The sequence below is a fragment of the Mus caroli genome, unplaced genomic scaffold (assembly GCF_978045245.1).
Source record: "Mus caroli unplaced genomic scaffold, Mus_caroli_1 scaffold_15, whole genome shotgun sequence".
Taxonomy (NCBI): domain Eukaryota; kingdom Metazoa; phylum Chordata; class Mammalia; order Rodentia; family Muridae; genus Mus; species Mus caroli.
The window spans coordinates 25748622-25766526 of NW_028227270.1; the positions used below are offsets into that span (position 1 = coordinate 25748622).

General features: G+C 47.7%; 1 protein-coding gene across 1 annotated transcript; it reads left to right on the plus strand.

The window, feature by feature from the left end:
* On the plus strand, positions 1–17034 carry F2r (coagulation factor II thrombin receptor). Its single transcript, XM_021180387.3, has 2 exons — positions 1–357; positions 13944–17034. The coding sequence occupies exons 1-2, from the start codon at positions 270–272 to the stop codon at positions 15146–15148; spliced, it is 1293 nt and encodes a 430-aa protein (XP_021036046.1). The 5' UTR covers positions 1–269; the 3' UTR covers positions 15149–17034.
* Positions 17035–17905: the final 871 nt, after the last annotated feature.

A 17905-nucleotide genomic window follows, 5' to 3' on the forward strand; every position in this document is an offset into this window, starting at 1 on the left:
CCACACGGGGTGACACAAGGGGAGACTGGGGAGGAGCGAGCATCTGGCGCGGTCTGCCGCTTGGGTTCCGGAGCGAGGGGCTGCGGGCACGAGCGGAGACTGCGGGCACGCGCACAGCCCGCCGAGCCCCGCCCCACGCCCCTGAACCGCCTCCAAATACTCACCCAGGGGCCGCGCAGTCGCCTCCAGTCACCCGCAGGCTCCGACCGAGCTGCTCGGAAGAAAGTAGGCGACGGCGGGCGCCGGGCCGCGCGGGCAGCCTTGGGACAATGGGGCCCCGGCGCTTGCTGCTCGTCGCCCTCGGCCTCAGCCTGTGCGGTCCCTTGCTGTCTTCCCGCGTCCCTATGAGCCAGCCAGGTAAGAGCTGCGGGTGGGTGCGCGTGGGGGAAGCTATCAGAAGTTTTAAGTTGCGCCAGCTCCGTGAAGGGGTGCTCCTGGCTGCAACCCTGCCTCAGTTTCCCCCAGGAGCCAAACAGTCATTTGGGCCGAGATTTAGAGGTTCCCCTAGTCACATCCATGTGGGGCGCGCCATATCCTCCCCACTCCCCGCACGGCCGATGCTCTTTTGGACTCGGTTTTGGAGGGTGCAGTCCGCGGGCCACCCGGTGTTGGATCCGGAGGAGGGGCCCGAGGGTCCGCGGAGCGGTCTCCGCAGTCGCTTTTATTGTCATTGTGTGGCCTGTTTTACTGTTTTACAAGACCACCTTCAAAAAGAAAGGATCTTGTGATTCTGGGCTTTCGGTGTGCAGTGGAACCACTCTCCTCGAGTTTTTGCTTTGATGGAACTCTCGTTTTCTCGTTTGATTTACAAGGAGGGAAAAGCGATGTGAAAGAAAAAAATCACAATCACACAATAAAGACGGGACAGCCCCCAGCTTGGCCTGGCACCCAGGAGGTGATGAAGGTTTCTGGTTGCAGGGAGTAGGGTCTTTGTTATTGGAAACCTGTTTCTCTGCATGGAGAAAAGGGACCCCTCTTCAGAATCAGGCGCACCTAGAAATCATCTAGTCTTAGTTTTTCTCAATGGAATTTCCTCATCTGCCGCAAGGAGGTTGCCTGCCTCCAGTACATTCGTTACTTACAGTGTATTTTTAAATATCTGCCAGTTTGACCAAATAAATTAATTTGGTCGACTTATTTCGTCAAATATTTTCTCTTTTCTCCAAAGCAGAGGTGTAGCCTGTAAAGTTTCCAATTGTTTCGACTTTCTTAGTAGGGACACCTTTAGCCTTTCCTTTCAGGCTGAAGAAAACCCACTAGATTTTCTTCAGTTTTTGTTATCTCTGAAAGAATGTGCACTTCGGTGCTCCCACATGTAAGGATTAAGAGGTGACAAAGAGTGGGGTGTTTCCTGTTCTCTGTCTTTCTTCAGTGTGAGCTTGAGTGGTGCTCATGGGAAAACTCAGAACCCCACAGAGGGCCCCCAAGCTGAGCAGCAGCTAACCAGCCTGCCTGTGTTTGGGTAGCCGACCTAAGACCTTAATCATCATCAGCCTTGAGGGCGAGGAGGATCCAAAGTGTATGGAGATGTGAGTTCACATAACTTTAGGTTACTTCCTTGCTTTTATTTTGGAACAGGCCCTTTAAAATATAGACTATGAGATGTGGCCAGCACAGAGCATAGGTATGATAAGGAGACATTTATCCCCTTTCTCTGATTCTAAAAATGAGGCCCAGAGAGATTGAGTGGCCTGCCTTGGGGGGGGAGGGTTATAGGAGTGGTCCCCCTACATTGGGTGCAGACAATAAGTGAACTCACAAACTCAGCCAAAAACAAATCTGCTTCTCCTTACCGCTGCATAAAGAGAGAATGGCTGTGGTTAACTCTGGCCAAGTGCCTTGGGGTTTCAGAGAAGGCCATCCTTATCTCTAGGCCAAGCCCAGTCCCTCGGCAAGAAGCAAGAGGTCCCTGTACAAGAAGGGCCCCGGCCTTGCTCTACTTCCCCTGACATATTCCTCACTTCACCCAGCCTCTAACCGCCCCTCAAGAACAATGCCCTCTCTGGCTTCTTCTCCCATGTCACTCCAGACCAGCCGGCTTTTCTCAACTTCGCATGCCCTCTTAACTGTGAACTGCTACTCTGTAGCAAGCTCCCACCCTAGCTGCTCCTGCCTGGGTTTGTCATGTGAACTTGCTCTTTTTAGAGCCCAGGGCTTGCTTCTTTTCCAAAAATCTCCCTCCCGTTCACCTTCCTCCCCTTCCCATGCCTCTTCCGTTCCTGTTGCCCTGGTGAACTGGAGCTTAGCTGGGTTCTAAGCAAAAGGAGCGTGAAATAATGGGGTTCACCAGAAACCTGGGTGTCTGATGTTGCTACTCTCTTCATTTGGAGCTCACATCTCTTTTGTTCCTTAGTAACTCTCTTTATTCAGTTTTTTTACTACCTCTTGCAAAAACTCACAGAATAAATGGCGTTCCCTATAAGCCAGGTGTTTTTCCAGGATCCCCTGCCCCCCATGTACTCCCTTGCTGTAATTCTCTACTAAACCCAGTAGAGTTACCAAGTTCATGGCTGGAGGAGGGGTTATGTGCAAGCCTGTGATAGTGTGCGAGCACACACACACACATACACACACAGTACTAGGATAACAGTCATACATGGGTGCTGTGATGGGAACTTAGTCCCTCGGGCTTTTGTTGTAACAAGTGTTCTCTCTGAGCCATCCCTCCAGTCCTGTTTGTTTTTCGAAACAAGATTTGCTGTACAGCACAGGCTGGCGTTAAACTCAAATCCTCCTGCCTCAGCCTCTCAGGTTCTAGAGTTACAAGTATGCACTACGATGCCAGAGTTTTGAGGTGAAGGGTTTTTGTTTGTTTGTTTGTTTGTTTGGGGTTTTTTGGGGAGGGGTTCACATGTGGGTTTCACAAGACAGGGTTTCTCTGTGTAGCCCTGCTGGCTGTCCTGGAACTCACTCTCTAGACCAGGCTGGCCTCGAACTCAGAAATCCACCTGCCTCTACCTCCCAAGTACTGGGATTAAAGGCGTGCGCCAAGGGTTTATCCCTGCCCTTATATCCTGCAAATCCCCTGTAACCTTGTGTGTGTTATTGGCTTTCAAAGGTAACTTTGCTGTCTTAAACTCATCTATGAGTGGCACATGGCAACAAGCAATTCTGCACAGCTTTAGGAAAAGACACTATAGAATATATATTTAAAGTTTGTGACAAGTTGCAAATTGGATTTTAGAGTATTACAGAAACGTGGTTTCTGTTTTGTTTTGTTTTGTTTCTGTCTGTCTGTCTGTCTGTCTGTCTGTCTGTTTTGCTAGCCAGCCATAAGTGAGAAATACATTTTACTTTGTGGCACAGTTGAAATATGCATAATAACATCCATGACACCCATGTGACTCCAGCCTCAAGGCGGCTAGACACCTCAGGCCCCTGTGAGCAACCGCACGCGTGTGCACATACCACCCCTAAGACACATACATGCTCGTGCACACACAAAGCACATGCACACACCACATACACACACACTACACATAATTACAAATAAAGTAAAAAGATTTTAAAAACTTGTGGCAACCCCTACAATTGGATTTCATAGCTATTGCTCAATCTCTGCTGGAATTTTAACCTAGCATAGCTGGGACAGTGATTCGTCCTAAGGAGCAAACTCAAGGCCTAGCCAGAAGAGCTGTGCTTTCTCAGAAGTGTAATTTATGAATCTCTATCTTGTTTAGGGTCCGTTATTTCAGTTCAGGCTCACTGACTGCAGAAAGGCTGGGGTAGTGGGACAGCTGAAGTCTGGGATGGACTGTGGACCCTGGGACACACTGATCCTGAGTTGGTCTTTGATGACTTGCTGTTGATTAGAGTATAGACAGTGGCTTTCCGGGGACAGGAATCTTGGGGATGGTGACTCAGGGCAGAGAACAGACCACAGAGGTCACGGTGGCTTTCAGGGAGGCCCATGAGCATCCTAACACCACATCTGTCTCCTGCCTCCGAGCAAGGGTCCTAAAGACTAGTGTGCATGTCCCTGTGCTTTGGGAACACTACAATAACTTCCTGCAGCAGCTGCAGCTCCTCCTGGCCTGTCTGAAAGCTCCAGGGTGTGCCAGAGAGGCAGCAGCCTCCAGGACACTCTTCCATGAACTCTGCCTTACTGGTTTGTTCTGCTGTTCTTAGGTAGGCCCCATCCAGAACATCCTATTAAAGGTTGCATTGGAGGGTCCCCAGAGGCTGAGTAGGCTCTGAGTTGAATCACAAGCACCCAGCCTCAGCACTGGATGACAGAAGTGGGCAGATCTTGAAAGCTCTCTGGCCAGTCAGCCTGCCTAGACAAAATGGAGAGCTTCGTGTTCAGTGATAGAGCCTGTCTCAACGCAGCAAGGCTCAAAGCAATGGGCAAGACTCTTGCTGCTCTCCTCCAGCTTCTACATGCACACACATGGTTATATGTGCACACATGGTCACGCGAATGCGCGTACACACTTATGTACACATGCACAAGGTTTTTCACTCATCTCTGTGGGTGCTTGTCCACTTCCTATGTATGCCTAGGAGGGCTGAGTTGTGCACAGGGGTTTGGCCAGTAAACCCCAGAATTTCCAAGTAGCAGGAAGGTTTGACCCCCAAAATAAACATAAAAACAAAAGTGAAAATAGAGCACAGATGGTTCATTGTGGTAAAAGGGTATTAAGCCTTCATGCCTATCTAGGTTCAAATCCTGGCTCTTCCACAGACTAGCTGTGTGATCTTGAATGAGTTACTTAACCTCTCTGTGCCTCAAAATTATCATTTATAAAATAAAGTTATAAGGTAAAAGCAAGGGACATGTCTGGTATTTAGTGGATGTTCAACACATGTGAAGGTTTCCTGGATTCTTTCCCCTACATACTAATTTTTACATATTCCCCCAAACCTTTAAAATGTTAATACATGCCAGGTGTGGTGGTGCACGCCTTTAATCCCAGCACTCAGGAGACAGAGGCAGGTGGATTTCTGAGTTCGAGGCCAGCCTGGTCTACAAAGTGAGTTCCAGGACAGCCAGGGCTATACAGAGAAACCCTGTCTCGAAAAAAAACAAACCAAAAAAAAAAAAAATGTTAATATATTCCAGCCATGGTGACACACACCTTTAATCCCAGTTCTCTGGAGGCAGAGGCAGACAGATCTCTCTGAGTTCAAAGACAGCCTGGTCTACATAGCAAGTTCAAGGATAGCCAAGGCTACATAGTGAGAGGTCTCTAAATAAATAAATAAGATGTTGATACTAGATGATTTCTCTACACATAAAGCCATATTCATGAGAACACTCAAGAACTTCCCCTTCTTCTGCACTAAACACAAGAAAAACAAACAAACAAAACCCAGAAACAACAATGCTTGCATTTGGGGCGAGAGCGATGGCTCAGCAGTTAAGAGATGTAGTGCTTTTGCAGAGGACCCATATTTGATTCTCAGTACCCCTGTCAGGTGGCTCACAACTAGCTCTAGAAGGGCACCTGCTCATTCATGCACATGCAGAGAACACACATGCATGCACACACATAATTAAAAGTCAATTTCTAGTGACAAGAAGGTATCATGAATTACTTGTTTTGCTTTGCACATATTTGTCCACAGCCCATCACCTGACTTCTTTTAGCAAGACCCTCGCTGTCCCCCGCAAGTGAATTTTAAAGCCAGTCCCAGACATCATCTCTGTGATGGTGATCTGGCTGAGAGGAATCTGTCAGTCTGACTATCACCAAGGTGGATCTGGCAGATCTGCATGGCTGGGAGGGGGGAGGGGGAGTGGGTGCCCCCCTCCCTCTCTGTGCTCTGTGACCTTACTGGAAGAAAGAGGGCTGGTATCAGTGCTCCCTGCTGAGCCTCCAAACATGCTCTCCTTAAATACACTATTTTATTAAATGAGAATATAAGTTATAAGGCAAGAGGTAGTGGCCCACGCCTTTAATCCCAGCACTTGAGAGGCAGGGGCAGGTGGATCTCTGAGTTTGATGTCTACAGAGTGAGTTCTAGGACAGCCAAAGCTACACAGAGAAACCCTGCCTCAAAAAACTAACTAACTAACTAACTATGCATGCATGCATGCATTAAATACATGACCTTAAATATGCATACAGTTCTAGAGGTAAGAACTTTTTTTCCCCATAAATGCAATATCATCAGAAGAAAGTAGTGGACAGTTTCTTCATGTCATTCTATGCAAAGTGTCTAAGTTCCCTGATTGTCTCATAAATGCCTGTTAACATTATATGCAAACCAGGAGGGAAGAACTCCAACGCTGCGCTTGGTCTCTGTGCCGCCCATCCAGTCTTTCATCTATAACTACTCCTTACTCTTCAGTCCTGGGGACCAAGCCCAGGAACGTCACGGCTCCACCCCTTTTACTTGCTATTTAGTTGTCTATCTCGAAGGCTTCCTGACGTCTGCACCAGCTTGGCTGCATGACTACAGTTTGATGAGACTCTCCACACACAGACACACTGGACCACCTCCATCATCATGTATTCTATGAACAAAGTGCTCTTCTTTGGCCAACCAGAACCCACGGGGTATTGACCTGATGCTAACAACACTTGGAGGTATCCAAGGCTGTGCTGTGCAGCTCCTACCCCAGATCCGAAAGAAGGCATTCTGGGGCTGGGGGTGGGGAGCATGCTGGCTCCTGCCTTGGGAAAGTGATGTTTGTTTGAGTTGGAGGGACTGGAACATTCTAGAAAGGCTGCAGGGTTTCACTTGTCTGCCTGGATTCTGCCATGCTTCTCCAGTGTCCTCCTCCTCCTCATAGTCGTCATTCCATTTGGCCTGTGAAATGCAGGCCATGGCTGACTTGCTCACTGTGGGAATGTAGGCAAGATCCTGAGACTTCAAGTTAGCTAATTCCCCAGAAGGGTGAGCACTGGAGCAGAACACTGAGTCACAGTCAAGGCCCTGGCACAGTGAAAGGTATCTTAGTCCCCATCCCTCCACCCCACCCTACCCTATCCCTCCACCCCACCCCACCCCCGAGCCCTGCATCCAGCCAGATCTCAGCAAAGACAAAAGAGCCATCACCTGACACTAATTTCAGGTCTCCAGGTTAGTCTGTATTTAAGCTAGTTAGCAATATGCTATATTCAATATCAAAACTGAAGCCCGGCATGCTGGTAAATGCCTGTAATCCCAGCACTCAAGGGTGAAGACAGGACCGATTTCGAGTTCAAGGCCAACCTCAGCTACATTAGCAAGTTCAGGGCCTACCTGGGATGCAAAAGTCATTGTCTCAAAACCACTTGGGCGCTTTAGAGAGATCCTTCCTTAAGTAAAACTTAGCAAGAAATGTACGAATCTACTTGGGAGCTGTGCTGCGTTCTCTGTAAGACAGAATTTAACTTTGCCTTGCTGTGACTGTTGCTCAACAAGCAAGGTGACTCTGAAGAGCTCTCGGCCAGCTGACAAACACTTTCCCCTTGACGTCTGAGTCATACTCGGACTGTAGGAAAAGCAGATGCAAGTCCCAGCATACGGTCTTGAGTATGTTGGCCGTATCTAGCCACCTTGCCTGGACTCAGTGTTTCAGTGATGTTCGTATACACTTAAGAATACTTTTTTCTAGCGTTTTTTTTTTTAATTTCTTTAATTTCTAGCATATCAAATCTAAAGTGGGAAGAAAGGGTACCCGCCCTAGGCAATGATATTTAGTTGAGGGATTATACATTCTTCTCCGTTCCACACTGTAAATACCATGTGTTCCCTGAGGTATAATGTTTCTGGGCTGCTGACAGAGGACGTGCTGATACTGGCATGACAGCAAACAGTATTGGCAAAGCCCAGGGAGTGTTGTTTTCAGACCACGTGACAACATTCCGTCTGCTAAGCTAGATAAGTGACTTCAAGTCGTGTCCCTGTTCCCAGTATCATGGAGGTTCCTATGTGAGTGTCAGGGCATGCTGGTAAGTACTTAATTCTCTGCTGTGCATCCCCAGAAACCCCCTATTCAGCCAGGCTCTGAACTGAGCATCAGAGAAGTTCCTTTGTGTCCATGCTCACTGGTGGTACTGGGGGATCGTGGGGGATAATTCTGGGTTTCGTTTTCTGAAGTCCCTGGCCGTCTTCCATAATGGCTGTGCTTCCAGCTCTAGCTGGTGTCCAGGGTCCTGGCTTCTCTATACCCTTGCTAGCACTTGGTAATCTTTCTTTCTTCATGGTAGTCATCCTAGTGAAGTAAAGTGATCGCTCATGGTGGTTTTAAATGGCAATTCCATGACGATTAGTAATGCTAAGCATTTTATTACATACCATTCAGGCATTTTTTGTATTATCTATTAGTATTTGTATTATCTAAATGTCTAGTTAGTTTCTGTCCCATTTTTGTTTTTGTTTTTTCGAGACAGGGTTTCTCTGTATAGCCCTGGCTGTCCTGGAACTCACTTTGTAGACCAGGCTGGCCTCGAACTCAGAAATTCGCCTGCCTCTGCCTCCCAAGTGCTGGGATTAATGGCGTGTGCCACCACTGCCAGCCCTTTTTTAAAAAACAACAACAAAAAAACCCCAACAATTTGTTTTCTCCATAGTGAGTCCTTTGTTCCGTAGATGTTTGGACAGGAACCCCTTATCAGGTAGGACGTGTGATCTGTAGTGTTGTCTCCCATCTGTAAGGTATCTCTCACTGAAGACGGCTCCTTTGCTGTACAGAGCTTTTATATTGATTCCGTTCCACCTGTCAGCTTTGGCTGCCTGTGCCTTTGGGTCAGATCTGTGAGCTTTCTCTTCTGGGTTTCCTTACCAAAACTGCAGTTTTGGGTGTTAGGCTTGAGTCTTTAGTCCAGTTGGAGTTAGCATTTCTAGATGTGAGATAAGTGGAAAGGGGGTGCCCAGAGATTTCATTTTGTTTTAATTCTATGTGTATGGGTACTTGGCTTGCATGTATGTGTGTGTACCACATGTGTCCAGTATCTGTGGAGGCCAGAAGAGGACGGTGGGTCACCTGAAACTGGAGATACGATGAGTGTGAACCTCCTTCCAGGTGTAAGACTTGAACTCTGATCCTCTGGAAGTGCAGCCTCTTAATGGCTGAGCTGTCACTCCAGCCCCAGAGCTTACTTTTGTCTAAAAGATTTGAGCAGAGCTAATAAAACTCCCAGTTCTTTTAGTTCATTATGCCCCTCCCCAAACAAGGTCTCACTTTGAAGCCAGGATGACCTACATGGCAGCCCAGGTTTGCCTCAGTTTTTTCAGTTCTCTTGGTTCAATCTCCCCAGTGCTGGCATTGCATGTACCTGCCATTGTGCCCAGCTGCCCTGTTATTTTTTTGTTATTATTTATTATTGGTGCAGGGGATTAAACCCTGGGCTACATGCTAGGCAAATGTTCTACCACTGAGCTAGAATCCCAGCCTCTTAATTCTCATTCTACTGAATCATTTGAGGCTGTATGCTGGACATTGGGCTATGAAGCCTCTGGGTTCTGGCAGATTCCTTCAGAGTATTGATAACTGGCGTTTTGCATTAGCAGTCTGTTGAATTGGCTGCTGTCCTGAGCAGAAGCGCAGGGTATTGTTGTTTTGGTTTTTTGAGACAGGTTTTCTCTGTGCAGCCCCAGCTGACCTGAAAATAGCTCTGTTAACCAGGCTGGCCTTGAACTCAGAGATCTGCTCTCCTCTGCCTTGTGAGTGCTGAGATGAAAGGCATGTACCACTGTTTTAAAGACAGGGTCCACTATATAATCCAGGTTGGCCTTGGACTCTCCATCCTTCTGCTGTCAGCCTTCAGAGCACTTGGTGTGCTGCTGGTGGTGGTGGTAGCTTGGAGATTTTGGTTTTTTGTTTATCTTTAGCAGAGATTGTATGTAATGTGCATGACTCAAGTGTTGCCCAAACCCTCGAGGCTGGGTGTGGCGGCATATGCCTTTAATCCTGGCCCTCGGAAGGTAGAGGCAGGTGGATTTCTATGACTTTTAGGGCCAGCCTAGTCTGCACTGCAAGTTCTAAGGCAGCCAAGGTTACAAAGTATAACCCTGTCTCAAAAAAAAAAAAAAAAAAAAAAAGCCTAGAGCAGGTTTTGCACTGGAATTTGGATTTTCTTTCCTAAGACTTTTTCCTCCTTTCTGAAATTCTTTCCCAGTGACTATGGAACTTGTGACCAACCAGCTATGTACTGTGACCTCCAACTGTGTTCTGATTTGCAGTGGTTTAGGGAATGCTGTAAACGTTCGAGACTGAGAACAGCCAGAGTGCCAGGGAAAGCATTCGTGGACTTTTTGTTTTTTGGGTCCCTCCCCCGCCCCCCCCGCCCCCCCCCCCCCCGCTGTTCTGGGAGTGGGGTGGTTACAATTTGAGTTCAAACTCAGAAAAGCAGGCAGATTTCAGCAATGCTGGTGATGCTGCTGGAGCTGTAAGCCCCCTCCTCCTTCATAGCAGTTCTGTAAATGTCAGTACCACTGCATAGTGGAACTCTGAGTGATAGAAGCTCTCCTCCATGCCTGCATCCCTCACGAACTCTGTAAATGGCTGCATCAGGGAGGGCTTTTAGGGAAGCTAAGTGCATCACCACACTGAGGGATAATTATTCCGCCCATCTCCTTAGCAAGACTTGCAGCTTTCCTGGGAAGTGGTGCCCTGGCCTGCCTGGTTACTGACAGGCCCCATGGGTTAACTCTTCAAGGGGGAGACAGTGGTAGGTGATCTCATTTTAGGAGCAGATCACGGTGTCGTCTCCACTCAGGGCCAGCGGTAGAACTCAAATTCCAGGAAGCATAGCTTTCCCTTACTGGGCTTTAAGAAAGCCCTGACACCTGCACCTTTTTATAGGGTGTTTTAAATCTTGGTGTTGGGGTGGGGGTGGGGCAATTGGGATGATTCCCTTTCTAGTGTTAGCCAGGAAAAAGGAGGTGGGGTCCAAAATAGATTATAAGAGAGGGGGTCCATTGTAAGTGGCTTCCAAGGTGACTAATTCCTCTCTAACTACCTGATCTCCCCCACTCAAGATTTAAGATCATTTAGGAAATGGGCTAGAATTAGGTCTTATAAGGTCTTAGGATCTCTGCTCATAATGACTTGCAGCCCTTGGAAGGTGATAAGGGAACCCAGATAGAACCTGTTAGACCTTGGCAGGGCCTTCGAGTATAGAGCAGATGTGAAGAAGAGACAGCACTTGAGTATACAAGATCCAGAGACTAGTGCCAGACAGTGGTGGCACACGCCTCTAATCCCAGCACTTGGGAGGCAGAGGCAGAGGTAGGTGGATTTCCACAGAGTGAGTTCCAGGACAGCCAGGGCTACACAGAGAAACCCTGTCCGAAACCAAACCAAACCAAACCAAACCAACAAAAAGATCCAAAGATCCAGAGACTAGTAGGATCACACCGAGATTATAACAGATAAAACCCATTTCCACCTTGAAAACTCAGAGGTCAGTCCCAAAGCTCTTCAAAGCGGTTGGTAATGCCTTGGTCTGCAGCTTCAGTCACATCTGCAGCTTCTAGGCATCTGTATAAATCTGTGTAAAGAGAGGATAACTGGAGTCCAGAGCAGGGCAGGGGCCCCAAACACTTCGTGCATCCGTGACCTGCAGCAAGGACAAAACTTGTCCATAGAACAAAGAACATTTCCAGCTCTGGCCAAGGACAAACGATGCGGTGCCTTGTCAATGAAACTGCCTGTCAGTTTCCTACCCGCTGTCCCCATTCTCTCTTATGGCAGTGCAACAGGGTGTGTTCCCTACTGTCTGGGCAGCACCCCCCTAAGTGCTGTGAGCCCTGAGGGATCAAGGCTCTTTCCTCTCATACCATACTGTCCGTCCTCGGGCAGATTCTCCGGTGGACACCAGCCCATGCATCTTCTCATTTCATTTCAAATCTGACACCATCTACCGGAACATAGAATGGGAGCTCTGAGTTTAAGGGCTCAACCCCATAAGACTGTCTGTCTCAAACATAAGTTACCCAAGCCTCGACCTCCAGAACTCAAGCAGGCTGTGTATTAGGGGTTCCCGTGACTTCTGCTCAGATCCCATGATTCCTAGCTCAAGGAACCCAGCGAAAAGCATCTCCTAGGCTTCCCGTTTATCAGAAATGATATTACGGAAGATGCTAATGAACAGCCAGGCAGGAGAGATACACCGGCAGGATGTGCAAACAGGAGCAGGCGCTCCCCTGCCCTCCTGCCAGTCATGTTTCAGGCTTTCATGTGACCAGGCCTGATTCCGAAGCTATCTAGAGGCCTTGAACCACCAGTCAGCTCATCAGCATACAAAAGCCTGGAGATTCCAAGGATCTTCTCTGTGTGCCGGGACGTGGACAGAGCACCGGAACGTGTTCCAGGGTGCCATAGACACTGGCTTTGGATCTCTCTCAAACTAAAAAAAAACCACTGGGAAGGGGGAAAAGTCTACCATCTTGTCCTACCTGTGCCTTCTACTGTCCTGTGACCCTAAGGACCTTTAGCCATTAGTGGGGAGTAACAGGGAACCACAGAAGAGCAGCCTAAAGTTTTAGTCTAAGAGGATTGTCTCTGCGGGATGCTCCGTAGCTGTGCAGAAGCAGAACTCAGCCTTGCGGCGTTACAGATCTCAGAGCCTCTCTGAAAGTGTGCTTTTCCAAGAAGGTTCCACAAAGGAGAACAAAACCCAGATCTGAAAGCCCACCGCACTTGTGCAGTTTCCAAGGTTTAACTCCGGCAGCATCTCTGAGAGAGAGAGAGAGAGAGAGAGAGAGAGAGAGAGAGAGAGAGAGAGAGAGAGAGAGAGAGAGAGAGGCATATCCAGCCTTTGCCGCACACACCCCCAGCGTCAGGGACCTGGTGCTCTTTGTGGTTGCTGTTTGCCCTCCTCAGCCTCCCAGCACCCACCCAGCAGATGTAGGATTTTATTAGCAAAGCTCTTTGCTCCCAAAAGCCTGCTGTCTGACTGGTGCCGTTAACTTTCCTCTGACTAACATCTCAAGTGGATAATTTTGACAGCAGGAGGTGTAGGTAACTGAGCCCGTATTTAGACATCTGGTTGATACTCCAGAGAGCCCAGTTCGCTAGGCATGCACCTTGAGACATAGAGCATTCTAGAATAAGGTCATGGCCTGGTGTAAGTGACCAAGCACATCTGCTGCTAGACTGACTTGCCGGGCAAGGAGGCAAGATGCTGTCGGAGGGGATCGGGGCCTCCAAGCCGTGTGAAGGGGTAATTGAGGGCCTCCACACCTAGATAGGTAAGGCATCAATGACATTCTACTTTGTAAGCAAACTGAAGATACAGGAAAACTCCTTTGGTCATCGATTTGGGGGAGCCTTGGATCTGACTCTGAATGGCCCCCTATGGTGTGGCCTGTAGAATTTCCTCTCTGCTTTCTATGTGGGTTTCCCTTTGGGAAAGAGAGGTGGGTTTCTCCGAATGGCTCAAGCCAGCTAGGGAAGGAAAGAGAAGGCATAGAAGCTGGAGGCGAGCTGTACATACAGATGAAAGGTGGGGTACAACCAGAGAGAAAGCATGGCTTGAGGGATGGCAAGGTGGCTCAGGGCAAAAAGACATTTATCAACAAGCCTGACGGCCAGTGTTCAATCCCCTGGGTGCACATGGTAGAAGAAGAGGACCAGCTCTCCCTCCACCCTGTGGTATGCCTGCTTTCTCCTACCACACAAATTAAAATAAATACAACGTAAAGCATAGCATCGTTGGAGCCTTCAAGGTAGGTGAGGTTTGCGAGGTAGATCTCTGGAAGGACCTCTTTGTCCTGCGGAGCGGCAGAGTAATAGGAGTATCATATCCAAGCAAAATGTTGTGCAATATTCCAAGCTAGGAGCGTATTCCCTAACCAAGCCCTTAGTCCATCTGTGCAGGATCTGAACCTAGCCATCTGCTCCTGGGGGAAATTACAGAACACAAACAAAAGCTCACCCTCTGCTTGTCGCGGCTGCCGGTTATTTTTTGTTGTTGTTGTTGTTTGTTTGTTTTGTTTTTGTTTTTTGTTTTGTTTTGTTTTTGTTTTTGTTTCCGTCACTCACGGTCTCAATTTTCTTCTTTCAGAATCAGAGAGGACAGATGTTACGGTGAACCCCCGCTCATTCTTTCTCAGGAATCCCAGTGAAAATACATTTGAACTGGTCCCCCTGGGGGATGAGGAGGAGGAGAAAAATGAAAGCGTACTGCTGGAGGGTAGGGCAGTCTACTTAAATATAAGCCACCCTCCTCTCACGCCGCCGCCGCCTCCCTTCATCTCGGAGGACGCCTCGGGATATCTGACCAGCCCCTGGCTGACGCTCTTCATGCCCTCCGTGTACACGATTGTGTTCATTGTCAGCCTTCCTCTGAACGTCCTGGCCATCGCAGTGTTCGTCTTGAGGATGAAGGTCAAGAAGCCGGCCGTGGTGTACATGCTGCACCTGGCCATGGCCGACGTGCTCTTCGTGTCGGTTCTCCCCTTCAAGATCAGCTACTACTTCTCCGGCACAGATTGGCAGTTCGGGTCTGGAATGTGCCGCTTCGCCACCGCAGCGTTTTACGGTAACATGTACGCCTCCATCATGCTCATGACGGTCATAAGCATTGACCGGTTCCTGGCGGTGGTGTATCCGATCCAGTCCCTATCCTGGCGCACTCTGGGCCGAGCCAACTTCACTTGCGTGGTCATTTGGGTGATGGCCATCATGGGGGTGGTGCCCCTTCTTCTCAAGGAGCAGACCACCCGAGTTCCGGGACTCAACATCACCACCTGCCATGACGTCCTCAGTGAGAACCTGATGCAGGGCTTTTACTCATACTATTTCTCAGCCTTCTCCGCCATCTTCTTTCTTGTGCCGTTGATCGTTTCCACGGTCTGCTACACGTCCATCATCCGGTGCCTTAGCTCCTCCGCGGTTGCCAACCGGAGCAAGAAGTCGCGGGCTTTGTTCCTGTCTGCCGCGGTGTTCTGCATCTTCATCGTCTGCTTTGGGCCCACCAACGTCCTCCTGATTGTGCACTACCTATTCCTCTCCGACAGTCCTGGCACAGAGGCAGCCTACTTTGCTTACCTCCTCTGCGTCTGTGTGAGCAGCGTGAGCTGCTGCATCGATCCGTTGATTTACTACTACGCCTCCTCCGAGTGCCAGAGGCACCTCTACAGCATCTTGTGCTGCAAAGAAAGCTCGGATCCCAACAGTTGCAACAGCACCGGCCAGCTGATGCCGAGTAAAATGGACACCTGCTCTAGTCACCTGAATAACAGCATATACAAAAAGCTATTAGCTTAGGGAAAGGGTTGCTGGAAGATTCCATGAGAAAAGGTTGGAAAGCGAACAGCCGGGAATCCCATTAGTCCCAGCAAAGAACTGTATTTACTTCGAAACCTAAAAAAACAACCAATATCTGATATGCACGAATACTTCTGCTATCAAGAGTATAGATTGGATAATTACCAGCAAGGTGACAGGAACAGAAATAAAGGTATCCAGTGTTGCTAGTGCTATGATAGTAACTGGATGTCATGTCACTTCTTATATAGCTAGGTGACTTTAATATATAGATGGTATGTACACACTCATTTGTCATGCAGGAGGGAATCTGTGCTTTGACACATTTTTGTTTATTCCCTGGCCATTACTATGGAAATAATCAGATTCTCTGACTTAATAAACAAAGTCTGAGTTGGTGGGTGTTAGCACTGGGCAGCTGGAGACCCTAATGATAGGGGAGGAGTCCGTAGTTTAGACTTAACACAGCTTTTGCCTATATTTTTTTTTCAAATTATTTGATAATAATGGTTAGTGATGGAAGGATGAGACAGTATTGTGTGTAGGGGAAGCTCTAATACTTTTCATCTTGAACATACCGTAGTTTTAAGAATTATCAAAGCTGTTGGAAAGCCCGTTTTGATATGGGTAGCATTTTTTTTTTAACTTGCAATTTACTTACTGAATACATGGACCAAGACTGAGCATAAGACTCACCAGGACTGTAATAACCCTTACAAAGCAGCCAAGCCTAGACACAGCCATCTGCGTGGAGGCCTCTGAGCATCAGGTACATCACACCCCTCCGGCTCTGCCCCCCAGAGAGCAGAGATGGATGGGGAACACCAGGCCCACCCCATCCTGCTAGGATTCTCATTAGCTGTGAACTGACTGTGTCTTTTAGAAATTGGCAAGGTAAGGTATGCCATCTTGGGAGGCAGTAACTATGAAAGACTCCTGTACATCTGACGAGAAGAGAAAGGTGTGTTTACATCCAGTAGCTGTCCTGCAAGGCTGGCCCTTGCACAGACAGACACACCCACATGCCCTGGTCACACTGTTGGATAGTGGGCCATAGACTGACTATAGGAGAATAACTGAGTCCTGTCCTTACTCAGGCAACGCAGAGAGCTGGCATGTGGTCAGCTATGATGCACATAGAACTTATCTTCAGCTGGATGTAACCAAGTGTATTTCACATAAGCAAGGCCTATCAGCTAAACTGCTTTGCATATCTGAGTTTCTGCTTCCAGTAGCTATAGATTAGGATAAAAACACAGTATAAGATGTATATTTTTAATACATATGCCCTTCAGTCTACAAAATTACACACTATTTATTTACAAATGTTTTTTTCAAAAATTACTCAAATCAGCCAGGCATTATGGTATACACCTTTAATCCCATTTTAAGAAATATATAGGTCAGTTTGGTTAAAAATAATAGTAATGAAAGGAAATTTCATTGACTGAAATTGATTGAAATTTATTCTGTATTTTTCTTGAGTTATTGAAATTATTTGTAAAGCATTTTTAATGCCACAGTGACTAACAAGCATATAAAATCTTCATGCCTTTGACAAAATAATTTGAAAATTAATTTAAAACATATCCTTTTTCTGATTAAAAAATATGTTGGCATTTTAAGCAAATAAGAGTAGAAAGGTTGTTTATTTAAGAGAACAAAGTATTTCCAAATACTGTAGAATAGCTTCCATGAAAGTCCTATGGTTGTATGGCTAACTTGGTTCCTGTGTTGACTGATCTCAATCACTGACTCCCTGCCCCGTGTTCTGTCTGTGACTTAATGTAACTGTTATCACTGCACTTGTGAACTTTTGCATCATTGTTTTGTGTTCACCCTCTTTTTTTAAAAAAAATATATTAATAAACTAAAACCACGCTTGGTCTCTGGAATAGATTATTCCAGTGGGCCCCGGTGGGAGTGCACAGCACTCTTTAGTGAATGGGTGCTTTACAGTTCTGTAGCTAGAGTGAAAGGGTCAGCAGTGGATGAGGAAGCTCCCCAGAGGCTACAGGTTAGGGATACCGCTCACCAGCCAGAGACAGGGCAAGGATGATAGAGAGGGGCTGATCCCTGCTACATGACCCTCCCACCCCTTGCTGGTGCTTCCCATTTGCTTTTCCAGTGTGTGTGTGTGTGTGTGTGTGTGTGTGTGCAGTTAAATCTGTGTTTCCATACCTGTATGTAGGGGCACCTTATCCCACCTCCTACCCCCAACCCCTCCCTCACCTTCTGACCACACCACAGACACTCCCCCTAAATTTCACAGGTGAGAAGACTGTTCCTGGGCTCAGCTACAGAACCAAATGGCGAGAGCACCAGGGTGACATCCCTCGTAAGTCAGCTTCCCTGGGCCTGGAGAAGGGATCTAGCATAGTAAGTGGAGTAAGTGTGGTTTTTGAAAAGCGTTCGTTAGCTGGTTATCTTCCCATTTTTCAATCCCCTTTTTGGAAAATCGATTACAACATTGAAAACAGACCGGTTTCCCAACTTACAGGCTTTGTGAATTACATCTACAGTTCTGTTTTAGGAAGAGACAGACGTGTCTGAGGGGGGCACTGGGCATTTGTGGGGCCTGTCAACCCTGTATTCAGGGTGAGGCAGGGGGATTGCACGTTCCCAGCAAGCCTGATAGAGGGTGGCAGTAAACAGGAACAGCAATGCCACCTCTTGGGCATGAGTGACCATCCTGTACCGTGTAGCACTCCCTGAGGGGAGGAGGTGAAGCCAAATGGTGCTCAACCCCTGAGAATT

Bases quoted from the DNA above. Each gene is read 5' to 3' on its own strand.
- F2r (XM_021180387.3), top strand. From the start codon at position 270: ATGGGGCCCCGGCGCTTGCTGCTCGTCGCCCTCGGCCTCAGCCTGTGC. The intron at 358-13,943 runs GTAAGAGCTGCG...TTCTTCTTTCAG, and splicing joins CGTCCCTATGAGCCAGCCAG to AATCAGAGAGGACAGATGTT.